Source organism: Lagopus leucura, unplaced genomic scaffold, assembly GCF_019238085.1.
Source record: "Lagopus leucura isolate 7727_CA_CO unplaced genomic scaffold, USGS_WTPT01 Super-Scaffold_100012, whole genome shotgun sequence".
Taxonomy (NCBI): domain Eukaryota; kingdom Metazoa; phylum Chordata; class Aves; order Galliformes; family Phasianidae; genus Lagopus; species Lagopus leucura.
Genome location: NW_024962267.1, coordinates 10,821,464 through 10,846,460, shown reverse-complemented (window position 1 = coordinate 10,846,460; position 24,997 = coordinate 10,821,464). Strand labels below are relative to the sequence as shown.

At 36.3% G+C, this 24,997-nt stretch overlaps 2 protein-coding genes across 6 annotated transcripts in view; both read left to right on the top strand.

Moving 5' to 3' along the window:
- The window catches only part of SGO2 (shugoshin 2), a 12,059-nt gene extending 2,118 nt beyond the window's left edge, over nucleotides 1–9,941 (top strand). Inside the window, exons 3-9 of one of the 3 annotated variants that reach the window (XM_042874231.1) lie at nucleotides 1,553–1,728; nucleotides 2,111–2,188; nucleotides 2,490–2,572; nucleotides 2,954–3,012; nucleotides 3,757–5,736; nucleotides 7,748–7,895; nucleotides 9,383–9,941. In XM_042874231.1, coding sequence (XP_042730165.1) covers nucleotides 1,553–1,728; nucleotides 2,111–2,188; nucleotides 2,490–2,572; nucleotides 2,954–3,012; nucleotides 3,757–5,736; nucleotides 7,748–7,895; nucleotides 9,383–9,488 — 2,630 coding nt within the window. In that variant the 3' untranslated portion in view covers nucleotides 9,489–9,941. The remainder of the gene's footprint in view (nucleotides 1–1,552; nucleotides 1,729–2,110; nucleotides 2,189–2,489; nucleotides 2,573–2,953; nucleotides 3,013–3,756; nucleotides 5,737–7,747; nucleotides 7,896–9,382) is intronic. The other 2 variants (XM_042874233.1, XM_042874234.1) reach the window with 2 other exon arrangements.
- Nucleotides 9,942–13,291: 3,350 nt separating this feature from the next.
- The window catches only part of LOC122181660 (aldehyde oxidase-like), a 39,801-nt gene continuing 28,095 nt past the window's right edge, over nucleotides 13,292–24,997 (top strand). For 2 of the 3 annotated variants that reach the window (XM_042874228.1, XM_042874230.1), the window contains exons 1-12: nucleotides 13,292–13,429; nucleotides 14,473–14,530; nucleotides 16,250–16,346; nucleotides 17,533–17,641; nucleotides 18,150–18,276; nucleotides 19,363–19,424; nucleotides 20,124–20,204; nucleotides 20,845–20,925; nucleotides 22,349–22,493; nucleotides 22,650–22,742; nucleotides 24,435–24,586; nucleotides 24,848–24,941. In XM_042874228.1, coding sequence (XP_042730162.1) covers nucleotides 13,370–13,429; nucleotides 14,473–14,530; nucleotides 16,250–16,346; nucleotides 17,533–17,641; nucleotides 18,150–18,276; nucleotides 19,363–19,424; nucleotides 20,124–20,204; nucleotides 20,845–20,925; nucleotides 22,349–22,493; nucleotides 22,650–22,742; nucleotides 24,435–24,586; nucleotides 24,848–24,941 — 1,159 coding nt within the window. In that variant the 5' untranslated portion in view covers nucleotides 13,292–13,369. The remainder of the gene's footprint in view (nucleotides 13,430–14,472; nucleotides 14,531–16,249; nucleotides 16,347–17,532; nucleotides 17,642–18,149; nucleotides 18,277–19,362; nucleotides 19,425–20,123; nucleotides 20,205–20,844; nucleotides 20,926–22,348; nucleotides 22,494–22,649; nucleotides 22,743–24,434; nucleotides 24,587–24,847; nucleotides 24,942–24,997) is intronic. The other variant, XM_042874229.1, reaches the window with a different exon arrangement.

Sequence of the window (24,997 nt, the reverse complement as noted above, 5' to 3'; positions counted from 1 at the left end):
TGCTTAGAACTTAGAATGTTGCTTAGAACTTAGAATGTTGCTTAGAATGTATGACTTCAAAGTGAAGAACAGTTGTATCTAGTGTGATTTGCTGAATGGCTGCTGTTAAAAAATGTGGTGTATTCAGTACATTCGGAGAGACTGAAAGTTAAAACACATGGTTCTAATTTGATTATTAATCTAATTGTCTACATAGTTCCAGTGCTTTCTCTTTGGTGTGCTAGTGTTTTTAAAAAACATTCTCAAATACATCTCTAACATCCATGCTTTATCTTGAGCATCTAAAACCTGAGGTACCAAAATGAGTTAAATCAGCAGCAGTTTATGACATAGTTGTCATAGCATTACATGTTCAATTCCCACTTGCAAAGTGGCATTCATAACAAATTCTTCATTGAGACACTTAGAGAATCAAAGAATCCTGCAGATGTTAACAGGCTGATTTAAGCATTTGTCAGAACATACTTTTCTTTCCCAGTCAGCCAGGGTTATGTTAAAACACTTTTTTTTTTAATGCTAGATGTTTAAGTCCACAGCAATTTCAAATCTTCTGCAAAAGATAGGGAAAGTGTAAATATAGCAAAACACTATTTCAGAGATCTCTGGTTCAAGCAACACAGCTAACTGAATCTTGATTTCTGCTTCTCTTTCTGTAAATGATGCATCAAGACTTTTAATGTGATTTATGCCAAGAATATTAATTTCAGTGAAAAATGAGTCAGTAGTATTGATGAGTAATATCCATGTCCCTTAGGGATCCCCATGTTGCAAAATAATGCAAACAATTCACAAAGCCAAATAGTAATTTAAGAGCATAATGTTTGGATTCACAAGGTGCCGCTGTTGTTGCATGTTTCCCTAAGCAAAGAAATGAAGCCCTCCTTATTTCTGGATGACAGGTCACAGAAGTAATAGCTTAGGACAATGAATAAATACAGCAATAGCACTTCATGCTGATCTTGCTCCTTCTGGTTTTGCAAAAGAGCATGGCCAGGCTCATCTGAGTTAAAGCTAGCTCTGTGTGCATTATGAATATGAGGCAAAATGTTTATCTCAGTAATACTCCGTCACTGAGGAAAAAGGGGAATAGTAGTTAAAAGATTTAGTAGCAGATGTGAGTAGGCAAGTTTTCATTACAACAGTTGACGATATATTTCTAAACTTCTTTCATTTGCTGGAATGTACATTCTTGCACAAAATGTTTAAACTTTCTATTTGTGAAACGTATTTTATTTTTTCTTTGTTAAAAGGCAGGAACCATTGTTATGCCTACAAAACCATACACTTTAAAATGATGTATTTAAAACTCTTAAAATATCTTTGTTTACAAAAAAAAAAAAAAAAAAAATCCAGCTGAGCAGAATCCTTGCATGAGACTCAAAGCTAATAGAAGACTTCAGAATGGCAGCCAACAAGGAACAGTTTTATGTCAGGCTACTGTTCTGCCAAAAAAATATAGATGAAAAGTATTATTATGTAGTGAGACTACATAGAGAGAGGGCCTGGAATTGGAGCCGTTGAAAATAAAACACTATGATTTTGTCTCCTATAGATAATTCATCAATGTTGAAAGTATCTTTAAAACAAAATAATAAAGCATTAGCTCTGGCTTTGAGCGTGGAGAAAGAAAGTTCTCGGAAGCTGAAGAATGAGAGGATTTTTCTTCAGAAAGAAGTAGAAAAGCTGCAGCTTCATAATATCCTGCTTCGTCGAAAACTAAGCTGTTTGGTATATTGCCAATAATGTTTAAGCCTAGATCAGACAAACCAAGCTTTCGTCTTTAATTGAAACATAATGTTGCCTTTCAAAATGGTGATTTCAAACACTTGCATCTCAGATTTTTGGAGCTGTCATCTCATAGCAAATCATTGTTTTTTTGATCTTCCTTTCTTAGGAATTTTTACACTAACCAGTTTATTCAAGAGTGTATCTGTATAACCATGGTTATTTCAGTGTCAGCTTCATTTCTGTGTTAAAAGGTATTGAAAATTTAGTTTGTCCTCAGCTGGGTGAAAAATTACAACAAATACCTTTATATCTTGTCTTTCTTAGGAAAAAAAAAAATAAATTTAAAAGATACTTTTATATTTTTTTCTTCCTTTGCATGCAGAATAAAACTCTTAGAGAAATAGGAGCATTTTTGAGTGATAACCTGTTAAATGCAATAGAAATAAGCAGTCTTTCTGAGGTAAGACTTTTTCTAACTATTGCCATATCAAAATCTATGTAATAGCTCCAGGATAATATTTTCAAAATATCTAAACGACTAAAATGTTGAAATCATATATGCATTTAAAAACATCTACCCCTATTGTTTAAAGTAGAGGAGAGTCCCTAGTCCAGTGAAGTCAGTGGCATTTCACTGCTACAGGCAGTAAAGATAGAGGATTTAATCTTGTTTACAAAAAGCCTGAAAGTTTTGTATCAGATGAAATGCAGTTACATGACTTTAACAAAATACTTCTTCCCCACTGTTCTTCTTTTGAAAGAATCTTCAGAGTTCTTTTCCTCTGTCAGACAGTCCACGTAGCTGTACTGATGACCAGGTGAAGAGTATGTGTCAGTCAGCAAGGTAAGTTGTATTAAATCTGGAAGCTGGTAAGTATGTGTAGATTTTTTTTCTTACAATTAATCTTTTTATGATCTAGATATTTTTGAAGTAACTAGAAACAATTTCCTACCTAATTCAGAAACTATCTGCAACTTTTAATGATCAGGATGATAGTGAGAGTAAACATGTGTTTGAATAACTTGCTTCTTTCTACGTGAGATCTCACCAGCACAAAGCAGATGTAGTGTCATAAATACCACTGCCCCTAAGACAGAAGCAGAAGTAAAGTGCATTTCATACCAGAAACTTTGTCTTCTTATATATTACTGAAGAAATGTTTTAAACAGTTGAATATTATGGTATAAAACATAAAATCTTCACAGTAAACTTTTCTCTTTTCAGATCTGTAGAATTGTCGGTGAAGCTTCCTTTACTTGCAACATCTGCTGGAAAACAGCAAGGTAGCCCTTCTGTGTGTGCCATAGCAAATTATTTTAGACGTACCGCTATTTTGTCAAAGGAAACATGTTCAGATCAAGTCCAGTTTGCATCATCGTTGCTTTCTGGTAAAAGTTAAATGAAATAGATCCGATGGAAGCAACCATTGACAAAATTTTATTTTTTAGGATGCAAGGTGTATATTCTGTAGAGAAAATACCTGTTTTTCAGAGCTAGATGAGGGTTGGTATGAAATAGTTCATTATTTGATGTGTAATACAGAAGATATGGTGAGATTGCTAAACTGTAATACGCTTCTCAGAAGCGGTGACCACCCATAAGCACGTGTGTCTCGACGATAACATGTAGACTGTTGTTTATTCAAATAACACATAAAAGTGTAAGAAAATTAATGTGAACAGAACGGCATTGTGGTAGTTAAATAGCTGCAGAGGTCATAGAAAACAAATAGGTTTTTATTTCACAGAATCATAGAATTCTTAGAGTTGGAAGGCACTGAAGGCCATCTAGTCCAATTCCTCTGCAGTGAACAGGGACATGCCCAGGGCCTGATCCAGACTCACCTTGAAAGTCTCCAGAGATGAAGCATGAACCACATCACTAGGCAACCTGTTCCAGTGCCTCACCACCCTCACAGTAAAAGAATGTTGTTTTCCAAGCTTCCCATGCAGCTTTCAGTAAGGTGTCTTATTCTGACAAGCTGCTAAAGTTTTTTGTTTTTTTGGTTGTTTTTTTTTTCCTTCCAGAAAATCAGTTTTGCGCAGAACTAAGCAGTAATAGCACGTTCCTAACTCATGTCAATAATGTACAACCTCTAAGACAGTCTGAGGATTTCACAAGACAAGATGACAGTTCATTGCCATTCTGTGGAAATGTGACTGAAAGAAAGAAATGTGCAACACATCATGGGTCAAAACCACAACTTACTGTAAAGGATTCTGGTAGAAAATGTAGCTCAAATCTTCCTCCTCATGGTAGCAGCAGCAATGAGGTGAATGTGAAGGAAAGTCCAAGTGATTTGCTTCGCATTATTCCTTCACAACTTGATTTTAGCAGTGAATGTAAGGAGATGCTTCCTATTGATGGGATAAAACCTGAAGAAACTGTTTATGATGCTGATATGGAGTTGACTGCCAGCGATGAAGGTAAACTGCTCACAGTTGCATCAAAAGACAAATTACATAAAAATAATAATGCCAATTCTGGTAAAGTATTGGCAAATTTCAGAAAAGTAAAATATTCTAAAAGTGAGAAAGAGAAAATTAAAAACAAGACTGAAGTCAATTCAAATTTTTATGCAGAAGAAAACCATGTTAGGGCTGACAGTAACATTTCAAATATAACTGACCCACAAACTCAGCTATTCCAAAGTCAGACAGAACAGCTACCTACACAGAATTCTACAGTGAAACAGAATTTACTGAATACCAATAACTGTAATCAAAACCAGAATTGTCTAAGTAAGGATAAAGATACTAGAAGAACATACCTAGTTAGCTTAGTGCATCAAGAACAAGAATCGAATAAAGAAAATTCCTCAGAAACATTGGAAGATGTGGAAAACAAAATAATAAAAGCATCATCAAGCTTATCTAGTAGTGAGATTCCACCTCAAGTTTGCTGTGCTGAAAGCTTGGCGTTCCAGGATAACAGCTCTACTGTACTACCTTTACAGCAGGACTTTCCGCATGAAAACAAGAACAGTGTCAGACTGCTGAGAAATGGGAAGACCTTTCAAAACCCTTCAAAAATGAATACAGCTAAACACTGTAAAGTTGATAATGGGAAGTATGAAGAATATGGTTCAAAAAAGTCTCAAACAGACAGGTGCAAATGTGACAGCAAGAGAAAACAATACCAGAAGAATATTATAAAGAGCAAATGCAACAAAGAAGGTGGTTACAGACAAAGAGAAACTGAAAATGACAGTGTTAATAATATTATTCAAAAAGTAGATCAAAAGAGTGGTAATTTTTCACCAGGCAGATTAAAACACACGTTGGCAAAGGCTGCACGTAAAACATATGTAGTACCAACTAAAGATCTTACTACGTTCTCGCTTTGCAAAAGGGAAGAATTAGAAAATAAGAATGCATTGTGCACACAGGCTGTTCATGGAAATAAAATAACTGAAACCCAGCAATCTCAAGGAGCTTTAGTTGCTCAGAATGGTATGGCAATGAATATACCACAAGCTAAAGCCTCCACAGGAAATGTTGACAGCAATGCTGATAAGTTAAAGAGAGCAGATTCCTCATCAGCAGCATGTGAAGAATCTAACATTAGTAATTCTTGTGACAATCAAGTGAAAGAAAAAGGGAGCCTTAATTCTGGTATCATGGAGAGCAGACAAAAAAAGAATTATTTCAGGCATACTGATCAGGGACAGCTGACTTTTTTGGATGACCAGGAAGTCTCTCATGAGATGGATTCCTTTATGAACAAGTTAAAGCCCACAGTGCAAAAATTAGAAATTTTAGAATCGTTACCTGTTGATTGTTCTAAGAATATAACAGTCAGTACAGGTAGCTTTTTCCAGAAAGATTTTTCTGAAATGAAGCCCACAGCTCTTGATAATCTTAATGCTTCTACGAACTTTATACTGAAAAATTCAGAAATTTCAGGAAAAAACGGTCAAGATAAAGCACCAATTTCTGGAAAAGCAAAGCAAAAATCAGATCGTATTTCTAAAGAGATTTCTGAAAAAACTTTGACACATTGTCATGGTAAGTGTATGAGAATGGGGGAAAAAAGCATTTTTAATTAATTTTTGTATGGAGTAATGATAAAAATATGTTCCCTCAAAACTATTCCACTGGTTCCTTGCTTACAGTGAATGAAATAGAAGTGAAAAGGTAAGGCTCAAAATCACTGAAATGATTCATGTATCAGTCTCGCAATTGTGATAACTAATATCCTGCTACTGTGTAACGTGTTCCAAAAAGACATTTTGTCACATAGGTTAAGCAGTCCCTGTGCTTGAGGAGCAGTTATAATTGGAACTTGTGTTCATTTTGCACAAGAATGTTGTACAATTCAGAAAAGCAGGGTTAAAAAGATAAAGTAACTTTAAGTTTTATACAAGAGAAATGTCACTGTACACTGTTCCCTCCATAGATGGGGAACAGAAACAAGGGTGGTTTTCATACAGTAGGCTTACAAATTCCATATTCAGTGTCACAATGTAATAGTATCAAAATAGGTGCAAAGGCAAGCCATCATTCATCTGGCAAATATGAGTTTCCTCTATGTGATCAAAAGCAAGTATTTTCTGCCTCAGGCAATTTAAGGTGGGTAAAGACTTCATTCTCCAAATGTGAAAATATGAGGGTTTCTGTTTTGTTGAAAAACTGCTTCCCATATGTTCTCATCTGGATGCTGTAAATCCAAGACTTGACCTGTATCAGCAGGGAATGTATGCTCCTGGAAGACACTGACAAGAATACAGATTAAGGCTGTGTTTATTTTATCTTGCATTGGTCCCTCTATTAAATCTCTGTGCTTTCCGGAGAGCCTGTGATCCACCTTAGATTTTTTTTTTAAATTTGGGGTAACGTAATAATTTCACTATTTCTCCCAACTTAGCAAAATCTTTCTCTCCAAACTAAGTATTGAGGTTTAGTCTGGCATTCTGCATTTGATCTTAAAAAATTTTGCAATATTGATAGTGCTGCTTCTGAGGCTGGTTGCATCTTAGTAGGGTATTGAACTTTCACATTTGCAGTGACTGAAAATACAAGACATCTCAAATAGCCCTGTAGTATAAGTTTTGAAGATAAGGAGGTTCACTTAATCACCTTGCTGTGCTTTGTGCGTGCATGCTCATAGAGCAGGTGCAAAGTTGAAAGATGTTACTAGTTGTAGACAACTCTTGTACAGTTTGATCCCTCCACGTTACACACGCGTGCCCTCCCTCCTGCATCTAAGGCCATGATCTGCCCGCAGTTTTGTTTTTTTTTTTTTACTGTAACATTATACCTGCTGGCTGCAGGTTAGGGTACCTCTGGGATTTGATTGTGTCTCAAGAGCATGGTAGACCTCAAACAGCTCCAAACTAGGTTAGGTTGAAAGCTGTTGTAATATCCTTCCCTTTGATCACATTCCATTATTTGTAGAGCACCTTAAGCACAGGAATAGCATCCAAAGTGCCTGAATTATAAGAAATACAAGGGCTGCTCTGAAAGTAGTATTTTATTATTTCAGCACATGACATCAGAGGCAGATGCTGGCTGTATGTTCTGACAGAATGCCATCTGCCATAGCCATGCATATAAAGCGAAGGTGCGTCACTGAATTCCTCCATGGGGAAAAAATGGCACCCACTGATGTTCATTAACACTTGCTGAATGTTTATAGAGACCAAACAGTGGACATGAGCACAGTGAGGTGATAGGTGGTGCGTTTCAGAAGTGGTGACGGTGAACGTGAAGACAAGCCACATTCCAAATGGCTATGCACAGCGGTCACACCATAAAATGAAGGCTGTCTCTATCAACTCATCTGTGCAAATCATCTGATAGTGATGACTATGATGAAAAATAGGGTTTTGTCACTGAGAATTTGCTGTATCGAATACTGTTATCGTGCTCTTTGTATCAGATGTAGTTTCCATGGAAATAAATAGGAAGCATTACTTTTGGAGTGACATATATACTAATGACAGATAATTATGAATTGAAATTTTACTTAACAGTTCAGAGAATATTTAAAATGAATCATAAAATATTTTTTTCACAGGGAAAACAGCTTTGCAAGATGTGACAAATACTAGTGAGTTTTCTCACACTTCCTTACCTAAATCCTCCCAGATTTTAGAAGAAGACTCAGCAGAACCGGTGAGACGAGGAAGAGCTGCTATTTGCTACAAAGAACCCCCTCTAAACCGGTAGGTATCAGGTGGAGAGGGGTGGTTTTGTTTATAGTACACAACTTAATAAAGATTTGCTATTAAAACCCCCAAATTTCTAAGAAATTAACTATTTATTTTGCAAACTGGAGTGGAATGATACCTCAGTGTTCATGTTTCCTCTTAGTGTGGCAGGATTTCCAGGTGCCAGAGTCAGACATATGTAGCCTACAGTTAAACTTTTTATGCCAGTATAATAATGATGAGTTCTTAATATTTATCATGACATAAACCCCTTTGGAGGTGTATAATTGTAAACATTATACTTAAATGTTATACTTTTGCCATAAAAATGTCCTTGTAATATTGCCAAGTGACAAGATAATTTCTGTAATGATATTACAGAATTCTGTAATCTTCCTTTAGCTAGATATATCTAACATAATAAATCATTTGAGTTTAAGATATTTTAAATTAATAATTAGTTATCTAGCTCAGTGTTCTTGCTCAATTCACTAGCACAAGATTTCCAAGATCTTTTAAAGATATGGCAGAGATTGCCATAGCTATTAAAAATTAAAAGAGGATTTCAAACATCCATTAATAAAATCAGCATATTTGTACAAATGGGGTACCTGTAGACCTAAATCTCAATGGACCGTTAAGTTGAAAATAACTCCTGAACATATTCAGACAGCTTTAGCCACCACTTTTTGGTTGTTGTTGTTTTTTTCAATCCTAATCTAAGGAAAAAATATCTTCTATTATATGTATATTGATAGACTGCATACTCAGGAGCTAAAGACTATTGAGATTTTCTTATTATGGTCTGGAGAATTAAACGGTTATAGGTACTTATTTTACAAGTCAGGTGCAGAAGGGAGTATGTTGGTGAAAATGAGGGGAGAAGAAAATAAGACCACAAACTGAAAATTTCACACAGTATTTCCATACACCCACAAAATATTTTTGTTTCCCTTGGTAAACAAGCAAATAATTAACTGAGGCACTGAGGTTGAAGACAGATAGAAGCTAAAAGCAAAGTAAGAACTGTCTATAATTTTATCAACATTTGCTTGTTTGTTTTTCAGAAGTATTTATGAAATTGTGCTTGTAAAATTACAAAAAAAAAGAAAAGAAAAAAAGGGGGGGGGGACTATAGTTGCATTTTTGCTTTACTGATTTTAATTGGATGCTAAATTGATGCTGTGATAATATGGCCAGTGACACATTCTCCTTTGGATGATTAGGTTTTGTATTTCTGGAGAGAGACAATAAAGCAAAAATAGGAAAAAAAAATTGGAATTCACTTGAGAATTTCAATTACATGGCTATGATTTGTAGCATTATTTTCAAAAAGAATGTTATCTATGCTTTGCTAATTCAATCATATTTGTTTTCCATAAAATTAAGTTCTTTAATGTATCTAACTTTCAGCGGGATTATTTAGCACTTGCCATTGTTATTATGATTATATAGACATATGGTGACACTCACATGATATTTTCTATTTCTTTTGTTCACAGAAAATTAAGACGTGGGGATCAGTTTACAGATACACAGTTTCTGCACTCCCCAGTCTATAAAGTAAAAAAGAAAAGAAGCTTTAAAAGTAAATCAAAATTTATTTGAAGAAGACAAGAGAATTGCCTTTATGAACAGCACTTCTGAAATGGTACTTTTTTTTTTTCTTCCAAAAATCTATGGTTTAGTAGTACAGGATGCTTATTGTTCTTCAATAGATAAACAGAAAACAAAGACTGCAAAGCGGAATTTCTCTCAGAAAAGACCCACAGCACAAAGGACATAGAACTCTTCACCAAAGAAAGCAAATTCAGGTTAGGATCCAGTCTCGTGTTCTGAATTTTTGCTCAGTAATTTATAATCTTTTCAAAGTATTTGCAGCACTTATTAATTTGTAAGAAAAGTGTAAGTTTTAATGAGAATTAAAAGCAATCACGTTTGGGAATTACTGTGATTTCTTTGTATATACTATGAGCAGAGTAATTTATCAGTGCTAGCTGGAGCAGATATAAGCATCCTAAATATAGGTGCAGAGAGCCTTGGGTGTGGTTGTTTTTTCCTTGGTTTGTTTTGGTTGTTTTTTTGTTTGTTTGTTGTTGCTATTTGTTGTTGCTTTTATCTGACAGTCACACTGAGATCTGAATGAGGAGATCTCATTTTTAGGAATTGTTGAAAGAAACCCAGTATCATGCATATGGCTCATAGGCAATGCTCGTAGCAATGCTTTGAGTTTCCAGTTGAGACTGTGCTACTGTGACAAATACTACAACCATGCCATAGCACTCAGCTATCAGTTTTTAGACCATTTCCCCTCTGGACCCTCATCAGTCACTTCTGCATTCTGTTGTGCCTTGTCATGAGACAAACAACTTTTGGGTGATATCTAAGTTCTAAATGCTGCCCCCATAACCTCTATGGATTATTTTGGATAGGGTTCAGATTCGTTTTGGAACCAAGATCATTTTATCTCATTTTTAATGAGACACAAAGTGATTCTTAACACAGTATTAATCAGACAAATTAATGGAAGAAAAATCCATGAGGAATTACTGGAAATGCTGTTTTTAAGGTTATTCACTCTTGAAACCCTTCACAGACTGAGCAGTTCTACAGTAAGCTAGACCTTTGATCTCATCTGGTAACTCTTGTATTTATAAAGTTTAAAAAACAAACAAAAATCAGTACTCTTTGTACTTCATTGTAGCTTTTCTAGCATTGTAACCTGGGTAAGTGAGAAAATTCTGGTTTCTGTATATTTGAAAGACAAAGTGTTTGAGAATAGTCAGCATGGATTTACGAAGGGAAGATCATACCTGATTGAGCTGATAACCTTCTGCAATGTGACCATTAGCGTGGTGAGTGAGGGGACAGCAGTGAATGTTTTTTACCTCTACTTCAGTAAGGCTCTTGGCAGGATTCTCAACAGTCCTTTTCTTTCTGAAGTGCACTTTGCATGTCGCTACACTGGTAAAATCATTATGAAGAGGTGAGGTAATGGATGGAAACATAGATTCTATCTTGATCCAATACTATTAAAGAAAGAACTACATACACTGCTATGCGCTTCTTCACATATCAACATTGCTAGCTGCGTCATTAGAAATCCAAAAGAAGCATCTGTTACAACTTGTATTCCCCATACTGGCACTGCAGCAGCGAAACACAGTAATTTCATTTGTTTGTCCTAAATGGTTGTTTCTCTCTATTGCCAATGGTTTGAAAACTAAAAACAGAAGTCCAGGTTTCTTTTCTTGGGGGGGGGAAAAAAAGGATCTTTTGGAGATAGTCTTAGTTATTTTTTCAGTGACGTTCCTGCTGTTCAACACTGCCTCTGTTACTTCCAGTTAGGCTGCTGTTGTGTTTCAGGCAGTTTTAAATCAAGCTGTAAAACCTGGGCTTTATGCCTTGCCTTCTTCAACTTGCATTAAGTATAGATATCTTTCAGAGTATGAAAGGATAAAGAAAGTGACCTGAGAGAGGGAAGAAGTTACTTTATGAACCTCTGAAATCACATCACTGTTATTACAGCACTTGTTTCATTGTTATCCATCCTTACTTTTGTTGCTCAAGTTGATGCTACAAGCAGAGATAACATTTACTCTTAATATCTAAGGTCTACTTATTTTGTTTATTCTATAAAATGGCTACTTGAAGCACTGCGTAAGAAATGATGGAATACCTGCTTAGTGCTGAATCTTCACTTTCACTGTAAAAACAGCTCAGAATATTGCAGATAAAATTGCATCTGCTAAAATTGCATCTGCAGCTGTCACAGAGATTAAGATCTTTCTTTTTTTTTTTTTTTGAGGATAAGGTACTTCGGGCTTCTTTTTGTGGCATCAAAGTTGTTTTTTTTTTTCCTTGCGTTTATGCAATTACTTTTAAATATATATTTAATATTTTCATTTATCACTGAAAGATTTTGTTTGTTTTAAAGAAAATTACTTCAATATACTTGCACAGCTATGGGTTATAGAATCACTGTTTAAGTGGCCCTTATAAATGCTTAGAATGTCTTGAAGCTAATGAAGAATATTTTGTGAGCAGAAATTTATGCAAAATTTCCACAGGGCCTACAATCACTAATTTGCTGGGTTTAACCACAATTCAGAATTACTTTGGAGGCTAAACTGTTACATAGGTGGCTCCAAAATTAATGCCTCCAGTTTAATTCTTTCAGAACTCTAACAAAAAGCACAACAATACTATTTAATAGAGAAAATTCTCAGCTACAAAACATTATTTTCCAGCAAGAGGCTGCATGCTGTGCTTGTGAAAGCTTGTGACAGCAGAGGTGACCCACTGTTGCCACTGCTGAAACGCATCACCCTTGCCTTGCTGCGCTCAGTTCCACTGCTTGGTCTCCGTAAACTTTCAGCATCAATGAATGTCAGTGGGTGCCATTTTCTCCACATAGAGGAATCCAGTGACACACCTTTGCTTCATCCACACTTCGATGTGAGACACCATTTTGTCAGACTGCCCCTCTGCTGCCTCTGTCACACACAACAATGTGAGATGGGATACTGGTGGAGAGGTTCAACCTCTACTGCCATACTGCTAACATCCACCTCTGACACTGCGAGCCATCATATGAAAATAGGAGGCATTATTTTTCAGAGCAGACCTCATAGAAAGTACTAGCAGTTCACTCAGTTCATTTTGCTCTATGGGAACACATGCCCTTTATGAAAGTGGGAGGTTTGTTTTAATATTTTAAGCTACCTTAACAGAATGAAGTAAAAAAAAATTTATATGGTCAGCTCACATATTAAGAAAAAAAGTGTCTTGCAAGTTTCAGGGTCGCATAAGCAACATTAATTACGTGAAGCTACTCAGCTCTTCTGCCATTCATAGATGAATATGTCAACTCCGAGGAATCAATAAGCTCTCCATCCTTGAAATACCTGAAATGTGTTCTACTTCTCACATCAGTCTGAAATAGCTGAATTTTCCTGAGAGGTTTTGCTCTGTTTTGTTAAACAACAAAGCTTTGTACTTCAACAAAAGGTACAACAGGTTCAATAACTGCAACAGCCATCTCTTATCTGACCAATATAAACTATCATCTGTCCTGAACCCAGATTGCTGTGGGTACGTATGCTGCAACTCAGAAGGACCCCAAACAGTTCAGGGAAGAACAATCCGGATGCAGTTGCAGCCTTAGAACCTCTTCTGCATCCTCCACGTACGAGTATTTTTTAACATATAAACAACGCAAAACATTGAAATTAATCAGGATAAAGTATTCCGGAGCTTGCGTTTGAATTGCATTGCTGTAGGAAATTTAAATCACACGTAGTATTAACCCACCGGGCGCTCACCCGGTTCTGTTTGAGTTTGACAGAGCACGGCCCCGCAAGCCGCCTCCCACGCTGCCCGGTGTCCGCCCGCTGCCGCCCGGCCCCGCCCCCCTCGCGCAGGGCCTTTCCGGCTGCTGCTGCCACTGCCTGCGGTTTGCTGCCCTGAGGGTTCCGCGTTGGGACGCGATGTCTCTGCAAGGGGCGGTAGGGGCTGCGGAGTTGGTTTTCTATGTCAATGGCAGAAAGGTAAGTGTCGTTGGGAGGGAGCCTGAAGGAAGGGTAACTGCTGTTTCAAAAGTAGCCCCGAAAGGCGTGGGCGCAGATAGGATCTAGTTTTCTTAGATTTCGTCCTTGGGAACGCGTAATTGAATCCTTCCAAAGCCTTTGGAATGTGAATCAGTTAGCTAGTATTATTACAGTTAGTTAGTTCTCTTGCGTTACAAGTACTGTAAGAAAGGGAGAAGCATCGGAGGAAGACAGCTGTTACTTAAATCATCCTGTTGTAGCTAGTTCTGCTGAGTTTGGGAGGGGGAGTATCAAAATGAAGTGAACTTTCAGTTGGCTCTGAACTTTCATTTGGCTGGGGAATGAACTAGTTTTTTGCTTGTGCGTGCCTGGCTTCTCATCTTCACTGGTTATTGGAGAAGAAAATTATGTAGGCATGAAAGTTGTCAGCAAGGCTCAAGCGCCAAAATATGGACTGTTCCAAAGATAATACTGCAAGAGCAAACCAAAGCTTGTTACTGATTAAATGCAACTGCGAGGAACTAGCTGATTCTAAGCAATAAGAAATCCTAAGGAATAAGACTCTCTGTAATGGAGACAAAAATGCAGGCATTTTTATTGCTCTCAGTTGTTAGCCTAGTAAGATAAGTGAAAATTTATATAAACAAAACTAGAAAAAAAAATCCTGTTGACAGCCTGAGAGGCTTCCTCTGGTGTTCATCCTAGTGGTTTAAAGTGCTAGAGAGACTCTAAAATCTGTAAATGATTAATTTGTTATGTTGTGCTATCTCTATTGTGGCAAAATCCTGTTGCATTTTTATTTCTAATGTGATTGAAGTTTAGTTCCCTCAGTACGACCTTTCAGTGAGCAGCATTTATTTTTAGTACATCCTGACAGAATACATATCTGTCTATGAAGGAATCTGTGGGCTTTGGCAATACAAGTAGTCCTATGAGAGTGAACCAGAGAATGTTTTTGTTCTGGTTTTGTAGGAATGTAGCCCGTGTCCTGAATTTTGAAAAGCTCTACTTTCTTGAAGTATACTTTTCTTTTTTTACTGCAGATAATAGAGAAAAATGCCGATCCTGAACAGATGCTGCTGTTTTATCTGCGAAAGAGACGTATCCTTTTCTTGATTATTTTTCCTTCCAGTCACTTAATTGAAAGCCTTTTTCAAGTAGAATTCTCATAAGTGATAATTAAAACGATGTTTTCCAGGTTAAAGAAGCTGTGACTTCCTTAAGATAAAATAGCTGTGTTAAACAGTATGATGTTCTTAAGTCAAATGCTCTTCAATGAGCTGCTGTGTTTTCAGCCTAGTTTCCTAAACAAACAAGCTATCCTATTAAGCACAATTTACATGTGTGTATCTATCTGTCTGTTCCTAAAAACCTTTTGGCCAGTATGAATAAAATTTAACAACATAGTAATCTCCAAGTTTTGTAAAAAGTCTCTCTCCCTAGAAAGAAGAAATACCTTGTGATGATGGCCTAAATCTGTTTCAATTTTGTGATCATGTTTTTTTCTTCTAAGTGTTCCAAATAGATTTCTAAACTCAAAACAAACAAACAAACAAAAACAAGCAGGTTTTAATAGTAAGTAAATATGAACAAGTATGTTTTTAAAACAGAAAAAAACCCAATATAATAATTAACAAAACAGAATTTGAAAGAACTCACATTTGCCAGTTTTCGCAGACGATTTTGTCTTCTGTCTTGGTTTCAGTCCACAGTTCAGTGGCTTTCTGTGTTACAAATTCTGCAGTGCTTTCTCTGATCTTTCCCTCTCTTTCTGTTCACCTCTTCAGAGGTTTGACTGTGTGTCTGCTCTCAGCTGTTAGCTTCCTAGGCTGTCTCATCAAACACATCCCTGAAGAACAAAATGATAGATACCATATACTAGAGAATTCACACCACAGAGAGTTTTTATAAATGTCTCAAAAGAAAAACTTAAATTGGAACATTTCATTACTGGTCAGTTGTGGGGAGAGCCTGAAGAAGAGTAAGTTTCTGTAGTTCTGGTACTTAAGAAATTATTCTTCAGTAATCTGAGCATGTTCAGACTCCGTTGAACTAAAAATCATAGCTCCATATCAACTTTACCACAAGAGTTGTACTTCATTGGTTAAAGCACATTGGTGAGTGTCCCATATACAATATTGCGCTGACTTTATCTGGCGCCTCGAAGACTCATCTGACCTTGTTATATCTTTGTACTCTGTCTTTAAAATGGGGGTAAGATTAATTTGTTTTCAGGACCTAGTTGATGGTTTTACTTTGCAGTTCAGATATCAACTTAGAGTATTCCTGCATTTTGTTGCTTATGTCTGTATGATAGTGTGCCATTCCCTGAGATGTGCCTGCACAATTGTATCTAAAACCACTCAGCCAGATTGTGGTACTGATTTTTTTTCACAACAAATTTCCATGCATGAGATAAAATGGGTAGGAGGACAGCTAATTTTGATTATAAATGGGCCTTCCTTTTCCAGTGGCACTTCTGGGGAAAAACTGAAACATTAGTTTCAGTCTCCTGAGGTAAAATTATTGTGAAACTTATTTAATTCTTGTTTCTGTCCCAGCTTACTCTTCGCCAAAAAGAATTGAGTTTCCTGCTTCCCTGAAAACTGGATTTTGATTGCATCATTCCTTAGCTTCAGTCTTTTTTTTTTTTTTTTTGCTAAAAATTATATTCCAGTAAAGAAAGCAACACAATATTTGTGCTATTGAATGTAACCAATTATGTATTTCATCAAAATTTATGAAAAAAGATGGTCCTCAGTCTTTATAACAGAATAAAAGCAGAAATAAAACTTTTTTTCCCTAATAGTGGAATTTCAGTCCGTCTTACAGGAACTAAGTATGGCTGTGGAGGAGGTGGCTGTGGTGCCTGCACAGTGATGATATCAACTTACGAGCCAGCTGCAAAGAAGATACGGTATCCTTAACAAAAAGTCTGAAAAGCTCTGTGCTGTGTTTTATGGCTGTGGATACAGTTTCTAGGCATGAACATATGAAACTGTAAAAATACAGTTGTAAAACCTGCACTAATTAGTAAGGTACTCCAGAGGAAGAGTTAATTTAATCTGAAGAAGGTTACTGTAAAAAATTCTATTAATTCAACTGTGCCATTTGTTTGCTGATATGTTACGCTGAAATGCTTTGTTTGCTCATATATGCTGATAGCTGCAGTGAGGAGTTCTCTCTTTAGGAGAATTAATTTAACATCTTTTGTATTTACACTGGAACATTGCTTCTCTCAGCAGTTTTGTCTCACTGTGTGAGGATAGGGTAGCCAAAAGTAGGAGGTGGATCAACCCAGCCTTCTAACACTGCTTCCTCTCCTCTCCAAAAAAGGACTTTGAGCCTTGCAGTGCTAATAGATTGTCTGCTAGTTTTGTCGTTAAACTGAATGTGGGAATAAGTTACTTTTAAATTGGGAAAAGTTCAGTGAAATTGTTAAATGGTAACGTCATTGTGAATTGAATGTTTTTTAGAGGGGGGGGGGGAGATCAAAATGTGCTAGTTGTTCCTTTAGACAATTGCATTCCATCGGAGTACAATAGAAATTGAATGTTTAATGTTATTATAAGAGTTGATATTAGAAGAACCAGAATGACTCAACCAAAAGTAAACTTTTAAACTCTTGTGAAACAAAACATTTTATTGTTAACGATGAGAAGCTTTCCAGAATTTTCTTTTTGACACATTGTTCCTACTTAGAATGAGATATATATATATATATTTTCGTCTTAAATTAGAATTCCTTTGGATCAGAAATTTGAATTTCAGTTTATCAGCAGGGGACTTGCTTCCTACAGAGAACTACACCAACTTTCCCCACTTTCCTCTTCCAAAACACACTTGAAAGGTGCTTATGGGTAGGATTGATGAGAGGACAATTAGAAAAAGACTGAAGTATTAAGGAAGAAAAAAATTCTCCACAGCTATCAATATTATGCCCTTGTTTATTCACAAGACAAGAGATGCAGCTAGTAAGGAAACTCTTCTATAATGCCTTAGTCTCCTCTCTTTCCAAATGATGGCAATGATTGCCTAGTAAGTATAAAATCTTGATTTACTGCAAAATAATATTCACCTTTATTCACCTTAATGTTCCAAAGACACTACTCAGCAAATGCATGCTTGCTTCCCATTTGCTCCTTGCATGGTATGGCAGTCACCACAGTGGAAGGTGTTGGAAGTACAAGAACCAGAATTCATCCAGTTCAGGTGAGAATACAGTATCACTATGTAAGAAGAGCACTGATTTCTTTCTTTGTATAGGCTGTCTGTAGTGACAGTGTTTTTTGGGCATGGGAGTTTCGTGTTTCGATTATTCTTCCTGCTAAATGATAACAGAAGGCAACACAAATTTCTAATTGTTGGTTGTTTCATCAAGAGTGATGATGTGTGGCTGGTCATAGCCCTTGTTGTAATACTGACATCCTGATCAAATAGTACTTAAGATCTGTGCCACTTGGGCTAATGGCGCATCTTGGACAATGCCCTTTCTGTGATGTAAAAGAGATGGAAGACTACTGAAGGTTAGTTAATTTCCTTGGTAATATGTGCTGGGGCATCATACCCCAAATAATTATTTGACAATGTTTAAATCGTTTTCCTTAGTAGTTCACAATTAGTTTCAAGACAGCATTTACTATGGCTTTCTTGTTTATGAAAATTTGATAGAAAGGCAAAGTACACTGAAAACAGTGCTGTTCGTGGTGTTTCATTTTAGGAAAGGCTTGCTAAGTGCCATGGCTCCCAGTGTGGTTTCTGTACCCCTGGAATGGTGATGTCCATATACACTTTGTTAAGAAACCACCCAGAACCAACTTATGAGCAGATGACTGCAGCTCTGGCTGGTAAGTATTGTCACTTTTAATTTGTAGTTATTTCATCAAACCATTTTCTTCTGATGCTTTATGCATGTGAGTGTAAGTCTGTGCAAGCACACGTGCATGTATGTGCTCTAAATTGTGTTTCCCAACAGAATTACTGTTATTCCCTGTCGTTCTTTTCTCTTGAAAAATTAAGAAACCGTGGATTGTTTCAGGGACAGGTGTTAAAAATGTCCTCGTTTACATCTTTTGAAGTGCTTTAAATCCAATTTGCAAAATATAACAGCAGGTTGGATGTGTAGCTGTACCTGGAAGTTTCTGAGATCCTGTTACATCTGGAGTTGAGAGTATCATAAGCCTTATGGGAGGAAGGCCCCTTTGTGGTAGGAATTAATCAGTCAAATGAGGTAAAGGCACGTGCAGGCCATCTAAATTGCAAATTGAAACATTATTTGCAGGTAAAATATCCTCTGTTATCCATTATGCCATAAAGTCATAATGGAGACAAAGGCATTTCCTGTTACAATGAGATGAACTAGGTGGAGGCATAATGCTCGGCTCCTCCACTATTAAGAACAGATTGAAGGGATGGAAAAACATTTGGAGTGGGTGAGGAACCTTTTACATTCTCTTATCTCCTGAATACTAAGCTGTAGTCAGCGTTCCCTCTAGTGAATCATAGAATCATAGAATGGTCTGGGTTGAAAAGGACCACAATGATCATTGAGTTTCAACCCCCACTGCTATGTGCAGAGTCGCCAACTGGCAGACCAGGCTGCCCAGAGCCACATCCAGCCTGGCCTTGAATGCCTCCAGGCATGGGGCATCCACAACCTCCTTGGGCAACCTGTTCCTGTGCGTCACCACCATCTTTTTGAAGAACTTCCTCCTAATATCTAGCTCTACTTTAAAACAAAAGCCATTTTTTCTCTCGAGCTGCGAGTTCTTAAGTCTAGTGATGTTGTGATGTTTTTATGATGATGTTTTATGTGATGTTTTCAGAAGGCTAACACTTTCCCTTGAGCTTCAAAAACACAAATCTCATGTTCTGAAGTACAGTGTACTTCAGAAACATCATTAAGATGCTTCTTAATGATTTCCTTTATCCAGGGAACTTGTGCCGCTGTACTGGATACAGGCCCATCCTAGATGCCTGTAAAACCTTTTGTAAGGTAAGAACTAGTGATTATAGGAGTAGTTTCATCACTGTGTTGTGATTATTAGTACTCTCTAGTGTATTAATAGTTTATACCTGTTGCTGTGTTTATAAACTAATGTTTTTCCTGTTGAGGTAGGTGTATGAGGAGCATGAATTATTCTGAAATACAGTATCTATGCATATACGAGTCACGAAGATTTTTATTAATATCATATCTATCTTTTCTTAAGTCTGAGTAAGGTATCTAGTGGCCTAACCTGTGTAAAAGTAAAGGGTTTTTTGGGATTGCCATAAATGAGCTAGCCTGGTTTATGAAGGGTAATCCAAAGTAACTCCCTGATGTGCTTTTTTTCCATTAGTCAGTGCCGGCAAAAGTAACATGTCAAAGTGAAAGGAGGAGACTGAACTGACTGTGGATAAAAGAAATAATGCAGAATGTGTGCTTTCACAATTCCACCAAATTTGATATACTAGAAATTATTTTCTGCTAAGGACTTTGATATCATATGATTTTAAGATATTATTGGATATTGTTTCTTTAACACACGTACTTCCAATTAAATGTATTATTAAATGTCATCCAGACATTCTTCATTGAAATGTTAGGAGATACTCTTAAATGACATGTAATATAAAGAGAGAAGGGCTTAAGCAAACTTTAAATCACTGCCATTATGGGAAATATTTTAGTGATGGAATATTCCTACTTTAGGATTCTGTTTGTTGTCAAAGTAAAGCAAATGGGAGCTGTTGCTTGGATCAAGAAGAGGATTTATTTGACAGAAAAGAGAAGGTAATATTTTAAGTATTGTAACTGTCCTGGTTGGATATAGAACTTAGAGAAAGTATTTTGCATTAGTTCTTGTTGAAGTATTCAAGATATATGCATACTCTGTCATTTTGATCTACCTTATTCCTTCCATAATATTACATTTGTAATATGTGAAATCAGATATTTTATTATTCCTCACAATTCATTTAAAAATTCTTATAAACATTGAGTTATTTGTGTACTTTTATGTAGAGGAAATGATGTAGCAGATATTCTCAGCTTTACTTATATTGTAATCATTGTATTGTATGAGAAAGTTAAAAGAAGTTAATACTTGTGGATTGTGATAAAGACAGTTTAATAGGATAAAAAAAGGGATAGTAATAGTAATGATGATAAAAGAATACACAAAACAAGTGATAAACAACACAGTTGTTCACCCCTTGCTGACTGATGCCCAACCACACCACATAGCAAACAGTGTCCAGCCTCTGCCACCGCAACCATCTCCCCTCATTTGGGCAATTTAGCATTAAATCCAAAAGGTAATAGAGTTAATGATTTTATACTGACCTCAGTGGAACCCTTTCAGTTTCTTTCTGGTTTTGTGTGAAACTAATAAGGAGAAAAAATCTCGGTCTTGTTTTCTTTCTCTTTCAAGGAATCTGCCAGACTGTTTTCACCAGATGAATTCCAGCCCTTAGATCCCACCCAAGAGTTTATATTTCCTCCAGAACTAATGGTAATTTTTGTGGCTTATAGTCTGCTCTTAAGCTCTGCCTTTTCCTTTATGGTAGTCCATAGTTCAAGACTCATTTTGCGTTCCTATTTAGCAATGATTTGTCAGAAGAAATGTCATATAATCTTAGATATAATTCTGGATTGATATGGTGGTATTCCAGTTATCTCCTTGATTAATTACATTTTTAAAATATCACATTGGAAAACTGAAGATGCAGAATTAATCATTAGGAGAGAATACTAAGAAGTAAATAAAAAAAAAAAAAAAAAAAAAAGCAGGTGTTCAGAGCAGCACGTGAAAGTACAGATGTTCCCAGCAATCTGAATGACAAACACTTTTTAATAATGCCTTTTCCCTATTTTGTCATTTAATAGTTTGTTCTATTTTTTTCTGTCAAAGTGTCAGCCTCAGATGGCCACTTAGACAGGTGAGTGTTTAGCCCCAGTTTGTGGCAAAGTCACAGGCATCTAAAACAAGGGCACTGGAAGGGAAAATGCTAATAATCCTTCATTACTGACAGCAGTATTTGCCCTAGAAAATACAAAAATTCATTGCTTTGCATTATTGTTAGATTCAAAGCCAAATTATATATGATTAGTTGTCTCCTTACAGAAAGAAGTTGTCAACAGGGAGGAAACATTTCTGACTATGTATTGGTGCCAACACTAATTCACAAGCTATATCCAAGTGATCAGTGCCAGTCCAGGCATCCATATGGATGTATAAAGGGATGCAGCTGCTGGTATCACTGGTAATCTCAAACAAACTAAGCATGCAAATAACTTTTCTATTAATTTCACCAATTGCAGACCCTATTTGTACATTTTTTTATTTGGGGGCTATTTCTTATTATTAATCCAGTCAGTTTGCACATTGGAATGAATTAAAGGTTGTTCACTTGTGATTTCTAAAAATTTACCACTGTGCAGAGAATCAACTTGGCAGTTCAATTTCTATGCAGTTTTGAAGGATTGAGTAGAACTGCCCTATTTTAAGATCTTTTTACTTCTGATCTCATCAGTGTCTATTAGACCTTGCCAACTGTATGTGTCATACATTCATAGAATGGTTTGAGTTGGAAGGGACCTTTAAGATCATCTGGTTCCAACCCCCTGCTAAAGGCAAGGACACCTTCCACTAGACAAGGTTGCTTATAGCCCCGTCCAGCCTGACCTTGAATGCTTCCACAGAGGGGACATTCACAACCTCTCTGAGCAACCCGTTCCAGCATCTTCCCACCCTCACAGTAAAGAATTTCTTCCTAATGTGTAGTCTAAATCTACCCTCTTCCAGATTGAAACCATTTCCACTCATCCTGTTGCTACCTGCCCTTGTAGAAGTTATCTCCTCAGCTTTCCAGTAGGCCCTTCAGGTACTTGAAGGCAATGTTTAAGTGTGTAAATCTGCTGTGTTTCCACATCAGAGAATGGCTGAAAATCAACCGAAAAGGACTCTGGTTTTTCATGGGGAACGGATGATGTGGATTTCTCCTGTAACCTTAGATGAATTACAGGATCTGAAAGCTGCCCACCCCAAAGCACCTCTTGTTGTTGGAAACACTGGTGTGGGTATGTACAGTCAGAATGTCTTCTGTTACCATATTTTCAGTGTGCATCCATGGAGTGGGGCTAAGCTTACAGTTTATTTTGCATTTTCATCACTATTTTGGAATTGTGGTTATGGAATGTGTTTTTTTTTGTCTAAAGTGTATTTCTGTTTGGTAGGACCTGATATGAAATTCAGAGGCGTGTTCCATCCAGTTGTCATTGCTCCTGCCAGGATCCCAGATCTGAATGTGGTGAAATGCACGAGCGATGGTCAGTAGACTTTTCTTTGTTGAGACCTGAGAGATTCCTCTGCAGCAAGAGATATAACTGTTTTCCATGGCTCTGAAGGTGTTAAGTTGCTGTACAGCAATCCTGGCTTTTCATCTGTGCCAAAGCATGCGTGGTTATTTCCTGTATCAAGGTGGCTGTGGCCACTGTGCGTGATACAGACTTCTGTCTTCATAACACAGTGGAGAACTGATCAGAAATATTTTATATAGTAGTACAGGACCATTATCCTGGTAATACCAGTTTTGGTGCTAATTCATGTAGTATGTGAGTTTTGATCTCTGTACCACAATATGTTGTAGAATCACGGAGAGTTTAAGCAAAATTATGCAACTATACATAATGTTTGTTTTTTTTTCCTATGTTAGAAAAAATATATTTCTTATGTGATTCAACATGAATGATAAAATGCATTAACTAATCCTGATGTCAAACATAAGAGCATTACATATTGCTAATTGATACTCTTGTACCTCGGTGTATGTATTTAAGATCAGTACAGAGATTTTTTTAAAATTGAAGTAAACCTAGGTTTTAGTTCAAAATAAGCTCTATTGAAATTTGAAATAGTAACTAGAAATGGATTTAAAAGTATGGTAATAACATAATGAAGCTCAAATTATGTTGTGCATGTTCTAAGGAAAATTAGGTTCCATATCTAATGTCAGTCACTTCCTAAATGCCTAAAGCAGCTTTCTTTGAAGTGGTAACATATATTTGATATTTCTAGCATTGCATCTCAAGTGAATATCTTTTTCAGTTCATTTTAGTCAGCTGGTGCAAGTTGATAACTGATTTGTTCTTAGATGAGAAGTGGCTGGGAATTGGGAAAAGAAAATGTGGAGAGAATGTTTGGTGTATCTTTTATTCTGAAAAGAAATTCTAGTTATGAGAGAGTGAGACATACTTGTTCTAACATGATAGAGATGCAATTTAGTTTGACAAGGAATGTTATTTTCTCTCTTTAATAAGATTTCAATGCAAAGGATGTTTGGATTAATTTTATTTTGTTTTAAATACTCAATATATTACTCAATTAATAAAGAGTCATTTTGAAATGATGTCCTTTGATTTATATTTTTGATTGAATTCTAGCGCCCATTCAGAATGCTCTCACTTTTCATAACTAAAACCTATTAAGAATTTTGAATTGAAAAGCACTTTCTGCCATTTTATAGTATTGAAAAAAATTAAAAAGTATAATCTTGATACAATAATTTATCACTACTTAAGTGAATGTTCTTAGCTATAGGTTATCTTTCTAGTGGGAAAAAGAATAACACCATATGCAGTGTTAGAATTACTTATTTTGTTGCAAATGCTACCTTAGGATAGTAACTATGTAAGTGCTTGAGAAGAGAAAAAGCCTGTTGAAATTGCCTCACCTTTGGGTGAAACCTCACTTAAGCGCTTACTTAGTCAAAGGTGGTGCAAGGAAAGCAGGTAGGACAGAATAATATTCTTTTTTAGTGTATGTGTTGAATCTTTAGCTCAGTTTCATCATTTCATGAAGCTCTACCCTCAGTCTCTTAAACTGGTCCCTCTAACATGTGAAAGCTCTTTGCCTTAAATCTAATGTACTGCGTGTGAGCAGTCCTGACTGTAGTTTGAATGTTGTTTAAAACACTGGCAGTAAAGCCATTACATTAGGCTTTCATAATATTTTGGTTACAGGATTAACTATAGGAGCTGCCTGCAGCCTGTCTCTAATGAAAGACGTCTTGAGAAATGCAGTTTTGGAGTTACCTGAAGAGAAGACAAAGGTTTTCTATGCGGTCTTGCAGCAGTTAAGAACACTGGGTGGAGAGCAGATAAGAAATGTTGCTGTATGTTGTACATTATTTTCAGTAACAGTTGCATGTGTGGAACAGAAACTATGTAAAATTGCATGAAAAACTTGCATTTTAAATTTTAAAAATTTTTATATTTAATTTTTTTTTTTTTTAATTTTAGCTGTTATTTTTCTCTCAGTACATCTTTTAGAGTTTTTATTGCACTTAAACTTCCAAGTGATCTTTTGGTATATTGTTACAATGAAAATATGAAGGTGATAAAGAGAAATAGCATCTTTTTTTTTTTTTCTCAAGTCATTAGGTGGAAACATTGTAAGTCGAAAATCAACCTCAGACTTGAACCCTATTCTGGCAGCTGGCAATTGTATGCTTAATCTGGCTTCGCAAGGTAAGAGATATCCTTTTTCTGTACTAGTGTATTTAGAAATATCTAAGGTGTGAGGG